The sequence below is a fragment of the Macaca nemestrina genome, chromosome 15 (genome assembly GCF_043159975.1).
Source record: "Macaca nemestrina isolate mMacNem1 chromosome 15, mMacNem.hap1, whole genome shotgun sequence".
NCBI lineage: Eukaryota > Metazoa > Chordata > Mammalia > Primates > Cercopithecidae > Macaca > Macaca nemestrina.
In genome coordinates this window covers 27,992,546-28,008,838 of record NC_092139.1, presented here as the reverse complement: position 1 = coordinate 28,008,838, position 16,293 = coordinate 27,992,546, and the positions used below count along the sequence as shown (strand labels likewise).

Genomic DNA, 16,293 nt, shown 5'->3' with positions numbered 1-16,293 from the left:
TTCAAGCAATTCTCCTGTCTCCGACTCTGGAGCAGATGAAATTACAGGCGTGCACTACCACGTCTGGCTAATTTTTATATTTTTAGTAGAGGCGGGGTTTCTCCATGTTGGCCAGGCTGGTCTGGAACTCCTGACGTCAGGTGATCCACCTGCCTCAGCCTCCCAAAGTACTGGGATTACAGACATGAGCCACCGCGCCCAGCCTAATGCCTGGCTAATTTTTAAAAAAATTTTTGTAGAGATGGGGGTCTCCCTATGTTGCCCAGGCTGGTCTCAGACTCCTGGCCTCAAGCAGTCTTCCTGCCTCTGCCTCTCAAAATGCTGGGATTACAGGCATGAGCCACTGCACCTGGCCTCTCTCTGTACTTTCACCTATACACCTAAAACTGCATACTCTGAACTGCATACTCCACCATTCTCTACCTGATGGCTTTTTTTCTGCCTGTGGGATCATACTTGGCTGTCCTCCACATAGAAGAAGCTAGACCCAGCACTTTGGGATGCTGAGGCAGGCAGATCACCTGAGGTCAGGAATTTGAGACCAGCCTGACCAAGATGGTGAAACCCTGTCTCTTACTAAAAATACAAAAATTAGCCAAGCGTGGTGGTGTGCGCCTGTAACCCCAGCTACTCAGGAGGCTGAGGCAGGAGAATCGCTTGAACCTGGGAGGCAGAGGTTGCAGCGAACTAAGATCGTGCCATTGTACTCCACCCTGGGAGACAGAGCAAAACTTCATTTCAAAAAAAAAACAACAACCCAAACCGAAGCTAGAAATAGCACAGAGTTAAGGAGTGAATGCCCCTAAACACAGCCCTCGACAAACAATAGGTGGGATATGGTGAACAAGTGCCCCAGCCTCCTTGTTTCTCGGGCGGGATGACTCTAAGCTGCACGTTCTACTCTGGCTCCCTGAGTTCCTCCGACAGCCTGAACTCCAGTTGCCCGTGGGATAACCTGGATGAAGCTCCTTTAATTGGCTGCCTTCCCTTCCCTGTCTCACTTCCAAGTGTTTCCTGAAATTCTGTCCCAAATAAACCATTTGCACTTAAATCCTTGTCTCAGAGTTTGCTTATGGGGGAACCCAAACTAAGACGCCATGAAGCTCCTGGCACACATATTGCCTGAATCACTGAACATGCCAGGCATATGGAAATGCATGTGTCAGACCACTCTGATGAACTCCAAGAGGCAGCTCATATCATCCCCACTAGACAGAGATGGGAAGTACTGCTCAAGGTCAAGGTCATAGAGCTAGAACTGGCAGGGTTGGCATTCAAACCTGGCCCTCTGGCTCCAGCCTGTCCTGCCTGCCTTGCTTCTGGGCTGGTCTGATGGCAGCTGGGGGTTCTGTTTCCCTGACTCCTTTCATGGGTTTCCTAACAGTGGAGACGTGGTCCTTACAGTCTTGGGGTAGGGGTTTCCTTGGCCACAGCACAGGGCTGGGCCCAAAGGATGCTGCTCAATAATCCCAGGAACGGAGGTCCATCTCGACTCTCCTCACTCCAGAGACAGGAGAAAAGAATCCCAAGAGGAGCTAAATGGTTTGCTTCCACCTGTGTTCCATTCCCAGACTCAAACAACATGCAGCAGCCTGGAATTCCCACTGCCCCAAGCTTTCCAGCTCCTGCGTGGTTCAGGTTCCAGAGAAACCATATCCCGATGCTCTCCCAACTCAGATGCGGGGAGGGTGGCAGCAGGAAGAGGGCAAAGGGGCGGGGCAGGGCTGCAGCAAAGGCAGGCAGAGTGGGTGCAGGGCCCAGCAGGGAGCGAAGAGGGGTGAGGCTGTGGGGCGGGACAGAGAGGCAGAGCAGGGGACCAGGATGCAAGCACCTCTTTAACCCGTTTCCTCCAAGCTCAACTTCGGAAACAGCTTCCTTGTCGTGGATCTTTTCACTGCGTGTCTGTCGAGGAGAGACAGGAAGGGTCAGTTCCGGCCACGAGAGCACTAAGGGCGTGGAACGCGAGACCAGCCCGGACCTCAATGCCTGAATCTCCTCATCTGGAGAGCAGGAACGATGTCATCATTCTAGCATGGTCAGTTTCTGGCTCCATTGCATCTAATTCCTCCACCAAATGTGATCCAGGCTGGGCCAATCAGAGCTCCAAGAGTGACCCACCCAAGGAAAGGGACCACTTAGAATTTAATCCAAATGTGGTGACCGCAACAAAGCATCCAGTGGCCCCTGCTCAGCTGGCGGTGGGCTTGTCTTCTCCCTCCTCAACCCTACTCCCTCACTTAGCCCAGTCCCTGAGGCAGGAACCATGAGATACAGACTCTAGGGCTGAGGGGCCCAAGGTGCAAGGGTGTGACCTGTGAGACAGGGTTAGCAACTTCTGTCATGTCCCCCACGAGCAGGGACCTTTATGGTGTAGCCAGGGGCCAAGATAACATGGCAGCAGCTGCCCCACTCACCTCCTTCCAGCTGTTGTCCTGCTTCTCCAGCTCCGAGTGCTTCAGGACCCAGGGGTCGGCAGCCTTCTGCAGCTGGGCAAGGGCAGAGAGGGTGGGTCGGTAATGGGCAAAGCTAGTAAGCAGAACCCCGCTCTAAGCAAAGCCACTCCCCAGACTCTACTCTGCAGCCCACATAACCTACATCATGGACCAGGGGCCACCTTCTCAGTGGGTAGCAGCTCAGAGCACGCCCCTCTGCCTGGTGGATTTGGAAAATGATAATAAAAGCAATTACTTGCAGAGATCCTTCTAGATGTCATTATACCTAATATAGGAACAGCCATTACTATGTGAATTCATTGCACAATTCACAGAACAGCTAGACCAGCTAAGCAGCAGCCACATCCAATCAGAGTGGCAAATGTAAGATCCAGGCACCCCCACTGCTCCATCCACAGTGGCCATCATTCACAGATCCCAGCACTCTTCCCCGCTGGGCCTTGAGGGGCCTCTGCTTCCCTCCCTTCTTGGAGGTCCATCACCTCCAGGTGGCTTGTGACGGAACCCATCTCCTATGCACACATTAGTTAATTTTTTTTTTTTTTTTTTTTTTTTTCCGAGACAGAGTCTTACTCTGTTGCCCAGACTGGAGTGCCGTGGTACGATCTCAGCTCACTGCAACCTCTGCCTCCCAGGTCCAAGCGATTCTCCTGCCTCAGCCTCCAGAGTAGCTGGCATTACAGGGATGCACCACCTTGCCTGGCTAATTTTTGTATTTTTAGTAGAGACGGGGTGTCACCATGTTGGCCAGGTTGGTCTTGAACTCCTGACTCAGGTGATCCACCCGCCTCAACCTCCCAAAGTGCTGGGATTACAGGCATGAACCACTGCGTCCAGCTGCATTAGTTAATTTAATTCTCACAGAAACTGTGTATGGTAGGTGTTCCTGTGGTTATTTCCATTTGGCAGATGAGAGGATCAAGACTGAGAGAAGAGGTCGGGCAGCTGACTGAGTGAATGATCGTAACAACAGTGTAGCACTTCCCATTGCTGGTGACTCCATCTGTACCATCTGGCACTACAACCTTCTCTGGAGGACTGCCTTGGGTAACCAGGACCCAATCACTGCCAATGACGGACAAAGACAGGGGTCCAGAAGACTGGCCCTAAAGGTGGATCCCTTGCCTTAAGGTGGACTAAACTGTGGGGTGATTTACTGTTTATACTGCTGGGCACATCATGGGGTCAGGCCAAGGGCAGATTTCATCTGAAAGCGTATCTTACATGGTTTCTTCCCCTTCCCCATCCTGGCTCCATCCGTTAACAAATCACTTGCACACAGGGTAACCAACTCATCTTGGTTTGCCCAGGACTTTCTCAGTGTTTGTACTGAAAGTCCCATGTCCCAGAACCCTCAGTTCTAAAAAAAACTAGGAGGCTACGGCTAGGACTATTCTAGTTTTAAAAGTCACAGTCTCGGGAATGCCCTCAGTCCCAGGCAAGCCGGCATGGGTTGGTCACCTTACTTGTACTTGAATCCATGTCTAGAGCTTTGCTTCTTAGAAACCCAACATGAGACAAACAGGGCAACAATGAAAATAACACTAGGCCAGGTGTGGCAGCTCACAACTGTAATCCAGCACTTCCAGAGGCTGAGGTGGGAGGATCACTTGAGCCTAGCAGTTTAAGATCAGCCTGGGCAACACAGGGAAACCCCATGTCTAAAAAAAAAACCACAAAAGTTGCTGGGCATGGTGGCTCACACCTGTAATCCCAGCACTTTGAGAGGTCGAGGCAGGTGGATCACCTGAAGTTGGGAGTTCAAGACCAGCCTGACCAACATGGAGAAACCCTGTCTCTACTAAAAATACAAAAAATTAGCCGGGTGTGGTGGTGCATGCCTGTAATCCCAGCTACCCGGGAAGCTGAGGCAGGAGAATCGCTTGAACCCATGAGGCGGAGGTTGCGGTAAGCCAAGATTGTGCCATTGCACTTCAGCCTGGGAAATAAGAGCGAAACTCCATCTCAAAAATAAATAAGTAAATAAATACACAAAAGTTATCCAGGCGTGTTAGAGTGTGCTCCCAGCTACATGAGAGGCTGAGGTGGGAGGATCACTTGTGCCTGGGAGGCAGAGCTTGCAGTGAGCTGAGATGGTGCCACTGCACTCCAGCCTGAGTGATGGAGCAAGACCTTGTCTCAAAATAAGAAAAGAAAGAAACTAAGAAAGGAAGAAGAAGGGAGGGAGGGAGGGAAAGGAAGGGAGGGGGGAAATAATACTAACATCAGTGAACAGCAATGACAGATGAAGACCACAGAATCAAACCAAGCCCCAGACAAGGGTGGGCTTAGGAAGCACTTTGATTCTTGTGGTTATCTCACTTTATTTCCATAGCTGCCCTGAAAAATGAGAACGTCAAGTATGGTCATCTTTATTTTACAGATGAGGCCCAGAGATCAGGGGTGACTTGACTGGGGTTGTACCTGGTGGAGCCAGGTAAGGACTGGGGACTCCTGGTCAGAAGCTCTTTCCCACCAGCCACTCTGCTACTTTCACCAGTCTGGCTTAATCGTCAGTCCAGTGTAAAGAATGCTGCTTTGGGGGATTTGGTTTAAAGTGCAGGAGGAAGAGGAATGTCAGAGAGACACAAGAGGCTAGAGGGCTGGCAAGTCCCTGATGTTAAAACAACAGCAGGACATGGAATCTGTGCCCTGATGAGCTGACAAGACATGCTTGTGGGCTGATATGTCCCCCAGGGATGACACGAAGCTTGTTTCATAATTTCAAAATCATTTTAGAAATTTAGAATATTTAGAAATTTAGAAATATTTTGTTGTTAATAAAATAAGAAGGAATTATTCTTTTACAAACAGGAATTTGGCTTGATGGTGCAAACAGATGCATGCATCTGACCTGCTTTCCACATGGTACCTGGATTGTTCTGGAACTTGTTAGTCATCCTGCCATCCTGCACTCCCCAAGCACAGGCTCCTAGCAGGTGTGAACCTCACAGGAGCTCTGTCCCTGCAGGAGAGTGGGCATGGCCCAGGACCAGGAACTTTCCAGATTTGGGAGTTCTGCCAGATTCTGGTCCTCTCCCTTACTCACTTTATGACCTTGGGCCAATCACTTTGCCTCTGTCTCCTCATCTGAAAAAGGGGTTTCATGAACGTGACCTTGCAGGGCTGTTGAAGTACTGAAGAGAACATTAGGAAGAGGAAAAACCTAAGATCAATAAACTCATGAAAAATGCTCACCTTCAGTAAGTCAGAGAAATGCAAAGTAAAGCAATGAGATAGCATTTCACACCCTAATTTGGGCAGACGTTTCACAGACTGGTAATCACAGCAACTGGCAAAGATGAAGCAAAAAGGGCCTTCTCGTCCTTCTAACTGTGCAGCTGGTGGGAGGGTACAAGGGCAAAGCTTTTCTAGAAGGCAGCCTGGCAGTTACTATCAACTATAAATGCTTATGCCCTTGGATTTAGCAATTTAACCTCTAGGAATCTATCCTACTGAAATATTTATGCGTGTGCAGAAATATATGTGTGGAGATGTTCACTGAGGCACAACTTGAACTTTTTTTTCTTTTTTTAGATACCTTCGTATCTAAAAAAAAGTCTCACTCTGTTGCCCAGGCTGGAGTGCAGTGGCACAATCACGGCTCACTGCAGTCTTGATCTCCCGAGTTCAAGCAATCCTCCCACCTCGGCCTCCCATGTAGCTGGGACTACAGGCGCACACTGCCACATCCAGCTTCAGGTCACAACTTTCAATAGTGAAAAACTGGAAACAATCTAGATTTAATCACTGTAGATAACAAATCATAGTATCTCCACACTGGGAACACCAGGCACCAGGCACACTGAATGAGGAAGGCCTCCGTACTCTTTTGTAAACAGCTCTCCAGGAAAGAGGCAAAGTATAAATAAATGGACATTACAACTTGATTAATGATTTTAAAACAAACGAACAAAACCCTGTAAATATAAATTTAAATAGCAAGAAAGGCCCAGCTACCTGGGACGCTGAGGTAGGAGGATGGCTTGAGACCAGGAGCTCAAGCCCAGCCTGGGCCATACAGTAAGACCCCATTTCTTACTGTGAGCCACTGCACCTGGCCTAAAAAAATTTTTTTAATTAACAAAAAATGACAAGAAATGGAGGGAGTAGGTTGAAATATGCCTTTGTAATATTTGGACCTTATATAAAGATGAAGTCCTGGTTTATGTGATTAAAATTAAAAGTAAGGCCAGGCGCGGTGGCTCACGCCTGTAATCCCAGCACTTTGGAAGGCCGAGGTGGGCGGATCATCTGAGGTCAGGAGTTGGAGACCAGCCTGGCCAACATGGTGAAACCCCATCTCTACTAAAAATAAAAATTAGCCGGGTGGGGTGGCAAGCGCCTGTAGTCCCAGCTACTCGGGAGGCTGAGGCAGGAGAACTGCTTGAACCCGGGAGGCAGAGGTTGCAGTGAGCCGAGATCGCACCTCTGCATTCCAGTCTGGGTGACAGAGTGAGACTGTCTCAAAGAAAAAATAAATTAATTTAAAAAAATAAAATAAAAGTAAGGCTAGGCATGGTGGCTCACGCCTGTAATCGTAGCACTTTGGGGGGCTGAGGCGGGAGGATCACTTGAGGCCAGGAGTTCGAGACCAGCCTGGCCAACATGGTGAAACCCTATCTCTACTAAAAACGTAAAAATTAGCCAGCCGTGGTAGCACACGCCTGTAATGCCAGCTACTGAGGTGGCTGAGGCGCATGAATCACTTGAACCTGGGAGGCGGAGGCTGCAGTGAGCCAAGCGTGCACACTGTACTCTAATAAATAAGTAAATAAAAATATAAGTGAAAGGAAGGGAAAAGTCAAAATCAAGAGAGGAGCAGAGCAGCATATGGTAGGTGGCGGCTGGCTGCATGAAGTGAACTATAATGGGGAGTGAGGGTCAATGATTGCTTTTCCTTTCCTCCTTCTTTTGATTGAAGGCCTCCCAATTTTCCCATGGGAACCACTCTTAGTTCCTCCCTCTTGGTTCCTGAGTTTGGGTAGGCTCCAGGGATGGGCACATGACCCATATCTGGCCAATCCACTGTACTTGCTAAGCTGTAAGATATGAGCATGAAACTAATGGTGGCCATATTTGGGAACAGCTTGTTTAAGAGTAAAGCTAACACAGAGGAAAGCAGGCCTGACAGGCAGAGGCAGAAAGGAAGATCTAGTTCCCACTGCATTCTCTAAGTGCCTGGATCCAGCTATACCCGAAGGAGATGCTGTGCCAGACCTCACTGGATGAGCACCTAGATCCAGCTATACCTGAAGGAGTTCCTGCTTCTGAATCATTTCTGTAGCAACTCTCCCTTGCGGGTGGAAGTAGCTTGGCAGGGGTGGGCCTCACCTGGCTTAGGCGGTTCTGCAGCTCCTTCACCTGCTGCTCCACCTGCTGCTTCTCACCCTGCAGCCGCTCCACCAGCTGCAGCTTCTCCTGGCTCCAGTTGCGCTCGCTGATCTGCAGCTGCCGCGTCAGCTCCATGACAGCGCTGTAGGACTCTGCCAGGAGGTGCTGCTGCTCCTCACGCTCCCTCTGTAGGGCTGCCTTCCAGTCGGGCCCTGCCCGCTCCCCAGCCCCCTTCCCCGCCTTCAGCTCCATCTGCGGAAAGAAGCAGACTGAGCAGCTGGCAGCAGGAGGCCACTCCTCTCGGCCCTCCTCTCTCCTTCCTTCCTAGGTGCCAGCAGGGGAAAAGGGGAGAGGTCCCTCAGAAGACCCCTCACCAGGGACTAACCCAGCTTAGTCCTCCCCACTCAGAACTAACCCCTAACCCCTCCACACAATAAGGGTTTGAAGAGTTCTTTCTATAAGCCAAGCTCTGCTGTGGGCTTTTCAGGTATGATGTCATTATCCTCATGAAAACTCTGCAAGATTACTAGTGGTCACTCCAGCAAGATGGTTTTCTTGGCCTCAGACCTCAGGGTGGCAGGAAGGGGAATGTGCAACCTTTAGACTCAGTGCCCCGCATTAACCCCCATGGGCTGGTCAGGTTCTTGGTGGGAGGAGCACCTGAAATGCCCAGGTCTTTAGGGGCAGCAGGTATAGTGGACAGTGCAGATGGAGGGAGCTGTGAGAGCTGCAGAGAGGGTTAGGAGGGGAGAGTAGTGGCCCCAGGAAGCAGCCAGGAGACTGTGAGCAGTGGGAAGAAGGTGGAATTGGGGCTGGGCATGGTGGGTCACGCCTGTACTCCCAGAATTTTGGGAGGCCGAGGTGGGCAGATCACTTGAGATCAGAAGTTCAAGACTAGCCTGGCCAACATGGTGAAACCCTATCTCTACTAAAAATACAAAAATTAGCTGGGTGTGGTGGTATGCCATCTATAATCCCAGTTACTTTGGAGGCTGAGGCAGGAGAATCGCTTGAACCCGGGTGGCAGAGGTTGCAGTGAGCCGAGATTGCACCACTGCACTCCAGCCTGGGTGACACAGTGAGATTCTGTCTCAAAAAAATAAATAAATAAATAAAAAAGGAGGTGGAATTGGGGTCACAGGGAGCCAGGGGTTAGAGGTTTGGGGGAGCAAGGGCCAGTCTGCCACTTATTAGCCGGGTGACCTTGGGAGATAAATTTAACTCATCTGTGCCAGTTTTGTCACCTGTCCAGCAGAGACCATCGGAGTGCCTGCCTCCCAGAGGCTGCTGCTGCCTGGGAAGACAGTTTGCGGCAGGGGCAGGCTGGATGGAAGAGGCTGGAGCCCGAGCTGTGGGGTCAGAGCATTCTCTCCGAGTGGGAGGAAGCCTACCCTCTCACTCTTCAGGCCAAAGGAGGCGGCAAGTCAGCCTCAGGCGCACAGCAGACCCCAAACCTAAACCCCCAGGGCTCCTGGTTAAAGCTCCTTTGGGCACACTGGGGAGTTGCGGGAGGCCCCCAGTTTGAGTGGAGGGAGCAAAACAGAGCCAGGCAGTGGGGGCTGAAGGAGTGTTTATGAGGAAAGGAAGGAGCAAATGAGGACAGCAGGCAGTGGGGGTGCGCGCCAGCCTCACCTGTGAGCCCAGGGTGCAATCCCTCACCTTCCTTCCCTTCCCCCGTGACTCCCATTCCCCACCGTTTCTGATACCCTTGCTGTGTGACTTTAGGCAAGTCTCTTGCCCTCTCTGGGCCACAGGTGAAGCAAAGGGGTTCTTATTCCTCTAGGAGCATGGCCTTGGCATCCTACTCCGATCTGACAGCTAAAGGCTTGGGTGAGAGGGGAGAGGCCTCTGACAGGTGGGGGGCTCACCTGGGTGGTATGGCCCTTGAGCTCTGCCCGCTCTGTCTCCCAGGTAGCCTTGGCCTTAGCAAATTGTTGCTGAAGCTCCGTCAGACCACGGCGTTCATCCCGGAGAAGCCAGCACAGCTCCTTCAGCGTCACCTTCATGTCGGCCAGTGTCTTGATGTACTCATTGGGCTGCAGACAGAAGGCAAAACCTGAGTCAAGAGCCTCGGCGGGTAGGGGGGGGAATCTGGGCTCAGAGAACTCACCTAGGAGTCCAGCTTGGGACTCCACGAGGCCTCAGGCAAGTCCCACGGCCTCTCTAGGTCATCTCACCCATAACATGGGAATGACAAGCCCAGCCCTGGCTACCTCCTAGGCTGACATGAGTCCCAAATCTGACACCAAGAAAAAAAACCCTGCAGTTACAATAATAATTATTCAGCCTAACTCTGAGCTGAATCATCTGGCTTCTTCAAGGCTCTGTAGCATCTGGGCTGTGGGTCTTTCTCCTCACTCAGGATCCTCTCTGACACACGCAGGCCAGTGTGGGGTCAAATTCATGCAGACTCCCTCAGTTTGCCTGACTTGGTCCCAAATCTTCTTTCCTGGGCCCATGCTCTCATTTCCCATCCCTACCCCAGCTTACCGTGTGTGACCCTGGGATCCGGACCACACTGTTCTCTCTGACTTATGGCTTGATTTGAAGGTTCCTGACCCTAGACCACAAGGCCCCTCTTCAGATGCCTCTAGCCTGATGTCCTTACCCTTACCATGTACCTCCCAAGCCATACTCAATACCAAAACACCTTGCCACACCTTAGCACACACAGTTCTCTTGGTCCAGAATAGTCCCCATTCTCTATTAGGTAAACTCCTATACATCCTTCAAAACCCATCATCCATGACCCCTTCACTGTGATGCTGTCCCCTATACTGCAAAGAGAATTACTTGCTGTCTTGCTTATGACCCAACAGTCCATCATCTGGATTCTGTTACTGCCCTGGGATGACCAGGCAATAACCTTCTGCAACTCCAGTGTCCAGGAATGGGGTCAGAGAAAGCAGCAGGAATTGATCACTGAGCAGACAAAGGAATGAATGGACACAACAGGACCGCGAAGGGGCTGGAAACACACCGTGTTCTGGGTCCAGCTGTCTCCCGTGCAGGCCTTGTTATCAGAATGCTGAGCGTTTATCTCCTCTTCCTCCATCAGCAGGTACAGCTCCTTCATGCTGTTCACCTGTTTTTCAAAAACCATGCTTAACTGCAGGTGGGAAGTTTTCCCAAATTTTAATTCCAACCTTGGGCACCGTATAGGTTGAGGAGCACGGCCGGACAGTCAGGCCCTCCTAGCCTCCCACGACATCTATTCTGCCCCAAAGACCAGGAAGCATCCCTGAGAGTCACTCTGAAATAACCATGTTGACAGGCTGGGTCAAGGCAGGCACTGCGGTTGAAATGAAAAGGCCATGTGCACTCCCACAATGCTACATAAGGGTGACCAAAGGTTTGGGTGGACAGAAGTGATCTTGCTGGGGGCTTGGATTTATTGCTGATGGATTCTGGGCAAGAGTCCAGGGCCAGCCAAGGAGATCAGGGACCTAGTTTAGGATGGAAATAAGGCAAAAGGGAATGAGTCATCTTCTGTGCTCAAGCAATCCTCCTGCCTCAGCCTCCCAAAATGCGGGGATTATAGGTGCGAGCCACCATGCCTAGCATGATTATGTTTATATCTTATTAATTATGCCTATTTTGGTAAATGTACATATTTCTTAATTAGAGGCATATATGTTATGTAATTTTCTGTGTCTCTTTATTTTTTTTGAGACGGAGTGTCACTGTGTCACCCAGGCTGGAGTGCAATGGCATGATCTTGGCTCACTGCAACCTCTGCCTTGCAGGTTCAAGAGATTCTCCTGCTTCAGGCTCCCAAGCAGCTGGAACTACCAGTGTGCGCCACCGTTCCCAGCTAATTTTTGTATTTTTAGTAGAGATGGGGTTTCACCATGTTGGCCAGGCTGGTCTCTAACTCCTGACCTCAAGTGATCTGCCCACCTTAGCCTCTCGAAGTGCTGAGATTACAGGCGTGAGCCACTGCACCTGGCCAATTTTCTGTTTATACTCTATTTTTTCCTTTCCTAAAGTAAGTTTCTCTCTCTTTTACTCTAGGATATGGAAATGGCTAGAAAGGTTTTCACCAAATGTGGAGGGTTCAAGTCAGACAAACTGACTTAAAATACAGACTGTGTGGCCTGCAGGTCATTCCCTTAAACTGGGCTTCGTCCAGAGGACCGTGAGACTTCCAAACAGGTGAGAGGGCTCCTCTGTTTCCAAACGTCACAGAAGAGACAGCTTCAGACAAGAGGCTCGAGGCTGATGCTCCCAGGGCGGCCCTGTGTCAGGCACTGCAGGGTCAGGGCAGCAGGGTGTGGGCCCATGGAATGGCGGCAGGGACTCTCCCATGAGGCCCTGGGGAGGAGCTAGTGGCCTTCGAGAATGATGAGCTCCACTGAGATAGGGTGATGCAGGGTCTTGCTATACACTCAGGTCTAACTGTCATGCCTGGCTCCTAGGGCATCTGGGCTCCTCTGGAGTACCCCTGATGGCGTACATGGCAACTTGAGGCATGCCAATGCTCCCTATTTGATCTGGAAAGGGGCCTACAGACAGTAGCCTGGACGAGGAGGGCCAAGCCTGGGCTAGATTCGAGGTACCTGAACCCAAAAGGACAAGGCCAAAGTGAGCAGTGTCAACTAAGATGAGTGTGACCAAGGTCTGACATCCTTGTAAGTCCCCTTCTCCTCCCTGCTGCTGTGCTGATGACAGGAGACAGGGGCTTTGAGCAGCAGAGGGTCCTGCACAGACTGGGGCACGAATGGGCCAGGTGGGTCCTTTCTAAGCTTCACACATTCCCAAAGCTCTGCCCCCACACATTTCCTGCCACACCCTAATACCACCTGTACTATCACCAGTGTTTTTAAGCCAGCCTACTCCCTCTTGTTAAATAAACATATCTTTCGGCTGGGCATGGTGGCTCATGCCTGTAATCCCAGCACTTTGGGAGACCAAGGGGGATGGATTACTTGAGGTCAGGAGTTCAAGAGACCAGCCTGGCCAACATGGAGAAAACCTGTCTTTACTAAAAATACAAAAATTAGCTGGGTATGGTGCCACGTGCCTGTAATCCCAGCTACTCGGTAGGCTGAGGCAGAATTCCTTGAACCCGGGAGGTGGAGATTGCAGTGAGCCAAGATCGTGGCACTGCACTCCAGCCTGGGTAACAGAGTGAGACTCTGTCTCAAAAAAAAAAAAAAAAAAAAATTCTGGGAAGGGACCCAGGGGAGCCTCCCAGGGCACTGAATAAAAATGTATACCTGTACCTGATGCTACTACAAAACTAGATTCCTACATTCACCTCGATACTGCTGCCTCTGAGGACTCTGTGTTAAAGACCTGCCAGCCCCAAGGATCCTTTCTGCTATTGAGGCCGGGACGAAGCGTGTCATCTTCCTTATGGTACCCCCAGCAAGCACCCTCCACATGCCCAGTAAAGAGCAACGATGGCCAGGTGTGGTGGCTAACACCTGTAATCCCAGCACTTTGGGAGGCTGAGGCGGGCGGATCACATGGTCAGGAGTTCGAGAGCAGCCTGGTCAACATGGTGAAACCCCATCTCTACAAAAACTAGCAGGGCATGGTGGCAGGCGCCTGTAGTCCCAGCTACTCGGGAGGGTGAGGCAGGAGAATTGCTTGAACCTGGGAGACAGACGGAGATTGCAGTGAGCCGAGACTGTGCCACTTCACTCACTCAGGCCTGGGCGACAGAGAGAGACTCCATCTCAAAAAAAAAAAAAAAAAAAAAAAAAAAAAAAAAAAAAAGGAGCAACGAATGCAGAGAAGGAAGCTTGCATGCTGATGGCAGGTATGCGAGTCTAGGAGCTGTGTCAAATCCAGCTGGGCGTCCCTTTCCTGTCCCTCTCTCCCCAGCCCATACTCCCAGTCCCAGTCCCAGGCCCAATCTTACCTCGAGGAAGTCATCCCCCTCGCTGGGCAAAACTTTGCCCTGCCGCCAGCGCTTGAGGAACCACCTGAGCTTCATGAAGAGCAGCAAGAAGTTGTGCTTGAACTGCTGGGACTCCTGCACCAGCATGTTCTTCTCCTGGCTCCAGAATTTCTGCTCCAGCCTCCGCTGGAGGCTCAGACTCTGCAGCTCAAACTCCCGCCTCAGGAGCGCCCTCTGCTGGTCCTCCTTCAGCTGCCGGGGGACAAGAGCTTGAGCAATCCCAGGGCCCTTCCCTCTCCCCCACCCCTTTCCGGGCCCCTGGAGTGGGGCAGGGAGGAAAGTCTGGGTGGTGCCTGTGAGTGATCCCTGCCCGGGATCCCACCACGCGTGGCGCAGTCTATTCAGATGAGCACTGCCCTCTGCTACTGCAGCCACAGTGACACATCACTGAAGGAGCTGGGATTTGACCCTGGCTCTGACTAAAAAAACATGTCATCATATACTGAGCACCTCCTGGGAACCAAATGTCTCACGTGGACTCTCATGTTCAGTGAGGAACCTGCGAGGGTGAGCGATGATAGCAGGGAGGGGTGACGCGTGGAGAGCAAAGGGCGTGCCAGGGTTGAGGATGGCTGATGACTGGGCAACACCCTAGGAAAAAATGCAGAGTCACGGCTAACAGAGGGACCTGGATTAGAGGCCCAGCTCCGCTGCGCTCTGGATGTGCAACCCTGGGCAGAGCACTCTGGCTCTCTGGGCGTCAGTTTCCCCATCTGCAAAATGGTGATAAGGGAGGGCACAAGGATTAAAAGACATAATGGGTAGAAAGTGCATTGGACAGGCCCAGCATACAGAAAGGGCTTAACAAATGTTATTCCAGAACTATTATCTTGATTAGAAGCCAGGTCTGATGAGGGCACCATTTCATAAATGGGAAACTGAGGTCCTGAGAGAAAACAGGACTGGCCCCAGGTCCCACAGGCAGCCAATGATAGTCCTATTACACAGCTAATGCACAATGGCACGTGCAATAACATCCCAGCAGGGCAAAGGGGCTGAAGACTCAGGTTTCCCTTAATTCTTTCATTCCTTTTTTTTTTTTTTGAGATCACTCTGTCGCCCAGGCTAGACTGCAGTGGGACGATCTTGGCTCACTGTAACCTCTGCCTCCTGGGTTCAAGCGATTCTCTTGCCTCAGCCTCCCGAGTAGCTGGGATTACAGGCGCGCACAAGCATGCCTGGCTAATTTTTGTATTTTTAGTAGAGGTGGGGTTTCACCATGTTGACCAGGTTGGTCTCAAACTCCTGGCCTCAAGTGATCTGCCTGCCTCGACCTCCCAAAGTGCTGGGATTACAAGGGTAAGCCACCACGCCTAGCCTCCCCTAACATTCTTGACTTCAGAGGGCCCATAGATCCTCAAGGCCTCTGCTTCCAGCTCAAAGAGGCTGTAGGAATAGCTGCCTGGAAAGCGCTGGGCACCACGCACCTGGACCATTTTCTGGTTGAAATTGTCGGCCTCCTCCTTTCGCAGCTGCCGCTCCTGGGAGAGCTGCTCTTGCAAGCCCCGGAGGCTGTCGTGGGCCTCAGCCAGCACCAGCTGCAGCTCCTTGATCTGTGGTGTGGACAGGGGACACAGATAATGAGGAGGGAGAGAGGGGAAGAAGTGGATAGAAATTGTGATCTCAGGATGACAGTGGTAGGGGAACGATGGGAAGTTGGACCCAAGCTGTCCAAATACAAATCAGGCAGAATGACTGTCCCCACCTTAGAGGGTCGTCATGATGATTAAATGAAACAGTACATATCAAATCTGGCTTTTGTTACCATTGGAACTTGATCTTTTCTCTTTGAAATTTATCTTAATAAGGTCCTGGGGAAACTAAGTTTGATTCACAAAGATGTTCATTGTTTCATTGTTTATAATTGCAATATTTTAGAAACAACTTAGATACGAAATGATGGGACTTAAAAGACGTTTAATGGATCTATACATATGTAACAATCCATTCAGGGGTACCCTTAAGGACAGTGTCCTTATTTTATGTATGTTATTATGTTATACTTCAACAGAAAGTAGAAAAACAAAACCAAAAAAGCTATAGACCTCCATAGAAAAACATATAAAGGACATGGACACATACTAAATGTAACCATGGGAACTGTGTGAAGACCTTCTGACCTCCGACCTTCACCCTCCCCTCCCTCCCTCCCTCCCTCCTTTCCTTCCTTCCTTCCTTCCCTTCCCTTCCCTCCATCCCTCCTCTCTCTCTCTCTCTCTCAATGGAGTTTTGCCAGACTTGAGCGCGATCTTGGCTCACTGCAACCTCTGCCTCCCAGGTTCAAGCAATTCTCCTGCCTCAGCCTCTCAAGTAACTGGGATTACAGGCGCCCGCCATCATACCTGGCTAATTTTTATATATTTTTGGTAGAGACAGGATTTTGCCATGTTGCCCAGGCTCATCTTGAACTCCTAGGCTTAAGCAATCTGCCCACCTGGGTCTTCCAAAGTGCTGAAATTACAGGTGTGAGTTACAGTGCCTGGCCCCAGAACTCCTACATAAAACATTCCTAGGTATGGCAAATGTCCCTCTGTGAAAGTAAACATTCATTATATGGTCAATAATATGATGATTTGGCAGTGGAAGGCACAGTGACTT

At 50.7% G+C, this 16,293-nt stretch overlaps 1 protein-coding gene across 2 annotated transcripts in view; it reads right to left on the bottom strand.

The window, feature by feature from the left end:
* Nucleotides 1-16,293, bottom strand: part of MTCL2 (microtubule crosslinking factor 2) — a 91,637-nt gene that overhangs the window by 20,590 nt on the left and 54,754 nt on the right. For both annotated transcript variants that reach the window (XM_071079359.1, XM_071079358.1), the window contains exons 7-13: nt 15,123-15,248; nt 13,657-13,887; nt 10,768-10,872; nt 9,656-9,823; nt 7,788-8,039; nt 2,415-2,486; nt 1,832-1,902 (exon numbers count right to left, since the gene is read on the bottom strand). In XM_071079359.1, coding sequence (XP_070935460.1) covers nt 1,832-1,902; nt 2,415-2,486; nt 7,788-8,039; nt 9,656-9,823; nt 10,768-10,872; nt 13,657-13,887; nt 15,123-15,248 — 1,025 coding nt within the window. The remainder of the gene's footprint in view (nt 1-1,831; nt 1,903-2,414; nt 2,487-7,787; nt 8,040-9,655; nt 9,824-10,767; nt 10,873-13,656; nt 13,888-15,122; nt 15,249-16,293) is intronic.